The sequence below is a fragment of the Nelumbo lutea genome, chromosome 1, assembly GCF_056320005.1.
Source record: "Nelumbo lutea isolate HS-2025 chromosome 1, American lotus-T2T, whole genome shotgun sequence".
Classification (NCBI taxonomy): Eukaryota; Viridiplantae; Streptophyta; class Magnoliopsida; order Proteales; family Nelumbonaceae; genus Nelumbo; species Nelumbo lutea.
The window spans coordinates 29,417,519-29,420,433 of record NC_142684.1 but is presented as its reverse complement, the minus strand read 5'-3'; the positions used below and the strand labels follow the sequence as shown (position 1 = coordinate 29,420,433).

Here is a 2,915-nt window from a genome sequence, read left to right as displayed (position 1 = left end):
CACACTGAATGTTTTGGATAGGACCCATAAAGACTATCCAATGGTATCTAGTCTTTTAAGTAAGAAATTGAAGTCATGTTGTAAAATTAACGATAAGACCTCTAAGATTATCCATTATAACAATCTTGCCGGCACCTAGGAAGTGCAATTGGTTATATACCCTTTGTTGGCACCTTCCTCTTAGGTTAGGCTACTTGGGGCAACAATAAGACCAATTTTGGGTGTGTTAGACTACCCTTTGATATCTCACTAGATGAATTTGATGATCTTAATAAATACTTGGAGAACCTTAATGAATTTTGTTAAGGCCCTAGGAATTTCTTTCCCTTATCAAGCTCAAGTTTTAATGAGATCCAAGTTATTAGATGATTGTGCCAACTACCAATTAGAAGGATCCCTTGATTAAAGGAAGTAAAATTAATTTAAAGCCTTGGAGATATCCTATATTAGATGTAGGGATGGGAACAATGCAAATTTAGGGAGGGTTTTGTAAATTGTAAACCCACATCCAATAAGTTGTAAAATAGCAAAATAGCTTTGCACACACATCAAAATTTCAATTATTTAATTAAAACATGTAGAATTATTAAATATCCTTCACGCAGTTGTTCCTGCATTGGGTGGAGCGCAAATAGGTGGAACCTGATGGCCAGTAAAAGTGGGCTTGACATTTAAACATGTAGAATTTCCGGGTCCTAGTGGTCCATTATAAACCAAGTTGATTTCTCCAATCTCTACATTCTCACAAGGCACAGCTGGACTGCATGAAATTATTACACATTCTTGTGTTGCCGAAGTTCCATGAATGTTTTCAAATTTAACTCCACTCACCTTAACACGTGATGGTTGCTGCAAAGAAGAAAAATAGAAAAAAATATATCATTAAACCCACTAAATCTTTATGTTGTACTAAATTTCCCTTATATATGTATATACTAAGTAAAAAAAATTGCTTACCGTGTCACAGATTGCGTGTGGACAGTAGTTTTGGTCTAAGATAATTGGATTAGAGACATTGTTCATAACTATACCAATAAAAGAGATATCGGAAGCACTTCCAGGCTTAGAGTTGGGCCATGTTTTAATCCTCACACCATTAGCCGTATTTGTCAAAGTGCAATCACTTACATGCACTCCAACCACTGGTTCTTCATTGTCATATTTGCCTAAACTTCCAATGCTAATGCCATGCCCTGGTCCACATGTTACCTTGCTGACAGTTAAATCTTTAGTACCATCACCAGCTGAGACGCAATCATCACCTGTTCCAATTGTAGTATCCAAAATTTTCACTCCAGTTGATCTTCCAACATGGATGCCATCAGTGTTAAGACTGTTCTCTGGTGCTGTCACGGTGACATGTTGGAAAGTCACATTGTTTCCACCGAATAGAAAAAGGTTAAACATCTTGCTATTCAATGAGGTTATGTCATGGATGACACCATTGGTGATAAAGTTGAATCTTACGTTCTGTTAATTGTACCAAAACAAAAGTTTAATAAATTTTAATGTCATAGCAAAATAGAGTTTGGATTAATTGTACTTAATTCATCGAAAAAACTCACTGTTGGCAGTAGCCGACAAGTGTCAAAATGTAGGCTACAATCGTTCGCTTTCCAAGCCTGTTGTCCTTGGCCATCGAAGGTTCCACCTCCAAACACTGTGAGGCCAGTGATGGTTTCAAAAACAACCCAGGCATCGGATTTAAAGGCAGATGGATCGGCTGGAGCCTGTACCACCCCTTCAATCCGAAAGTTTATTTGTCCTTTGCAGGGTCCTAGAAACTTCACTTCATTCAATGTATACGTCCCTTTTGGAATAATAACTTGAGCTGTCCCTGTTGCTGCGCATGCATCTTTCCAAGCGTTCAATAGAGCCTTGAGTGTGTTCGTGTTTATACATACACAACAAAACTTATAATGAATTTGACATTCTACATATTGAGTAAATATCATTAAAGTCTGTCAAACTCTAACCTGTGTGATGTCTGCACCGGCTGCTCCACCATACTTTGTCACGTCAAAATCTTGGGCATTTGCAACACACAACAAAACGAACAATAGAAATACGATTTCAAGATTCAATTTGGAACCCATTTTCTATTCTTGCCCTTCTACTTTCTTCTTCCTCTTAGGATCTATTCTCAATTGGTGCTAGAGTTTAAATGTTGATTATATATATAATAGAAGGTGTTCATGGTCTTCCACTTTATCAAAGTTACAAAGGCCAAAAACCTTGCAAAGCCAACCACATGTCAATAGGTTAGGTTACCAATAACAAAAACCTTTCCTAAATATAGATCCAGGTCTACAACTCATCTATTTTCCCTCTCATTTTCCTCATTCTTCCCCTATTAAGGAGAGACCCATGTTTATGAGCACCTGACCCTACATGTTAAAATAGACATTTCCCTTCTTTTGACCTACCCTCTCTCATTTTCTCTCCCCTACCACCCCAGCTAAGTCATCTTGCCTTTTGTGTTATTTAATTAAATAAAATATGTTTTACTAACTTTTGTGTTCATCCAAACAAATAATACATATTTATGATTAACAATTCCAACTAAAAAATAAAAGAAATAGTTTTTCAAATTAGCATTTTATAACTATATGAAATAAATAATCTATCAAATTCAAATTTACATCAAATGGTGATTTTAATCATAAGAAATTTATACAAATAAAATATTAATAAGAGAATAACTATCTTAACACTTCAAATTTATAAATTTGTGCATGATATATATCTTACAATTTTTATATATTTGTAAAATTATTAGTTGATATTTTAATCTATGTTATATAACATTAGGCCACTCACCTACTACCCAAATAGAAGAATAGTTTCTTTTGTTAGATTTAAAAATATAGTTTTTTATACAAATAAAATTATGTGGTATAACCATATGGTGAATC

General features: G+C 34.8%; 1 protein-coding gene across 1 annotated transcript; it reads right to left on the bottom strand.

Annotated features, from left to right (window-relative positions):
- Positions 1-417: 417 nt before the first annotated feature.
- LOC148874121 (exopolygalacturonase-like) lies at positions 418-2,184 on the bottom strand. Its single transcript, XM_088963608.1, has 4 exons — positions 1,977-2,184; positions 1,566-1,877; positions 958-1,470; positions 418-849 (listed from the first exon to the last, which is right to left on the bottom strand). Exons 1-4 carry the CDS (start codon positions 2,094-2,096, stop codon positions 598-600), a joined length of 1,197 nt encoding a protein of 398 aa, XP_088819734.1. The 5' UTR covers positions 2,097-2,184; the 3' UTR covers positions 418-597.
- Between the last annotated feature and the right edge of the window lie 731 nt (positions 2,185-2,915).

Excerpts from the sequence above, each read along its gene's own strand:
- LOC148874121 (XM_088963608.1), bottom strand. The coding sequence starts at position 2,096 with ATGGGTTCCAAATTGAATCTTGAAATCGTATTTCTATTGTTCGTTTTG. Across the intron at positions 1,878-1,976 it reads CCGGTGCAGACATCACACAG|GCTCTATTGAACGCTTGGAA; the intron begins GTTAGAGTTTGA and ends AACACACTCAAG. Across the intron at positions 1,471-1,565 it reads CTTGTCGGCTACTGCCAACA|AACGTAAGATTCAACTTTAT; the intron begins GTGAGTTTTTTC and ends TACAATTAACAG.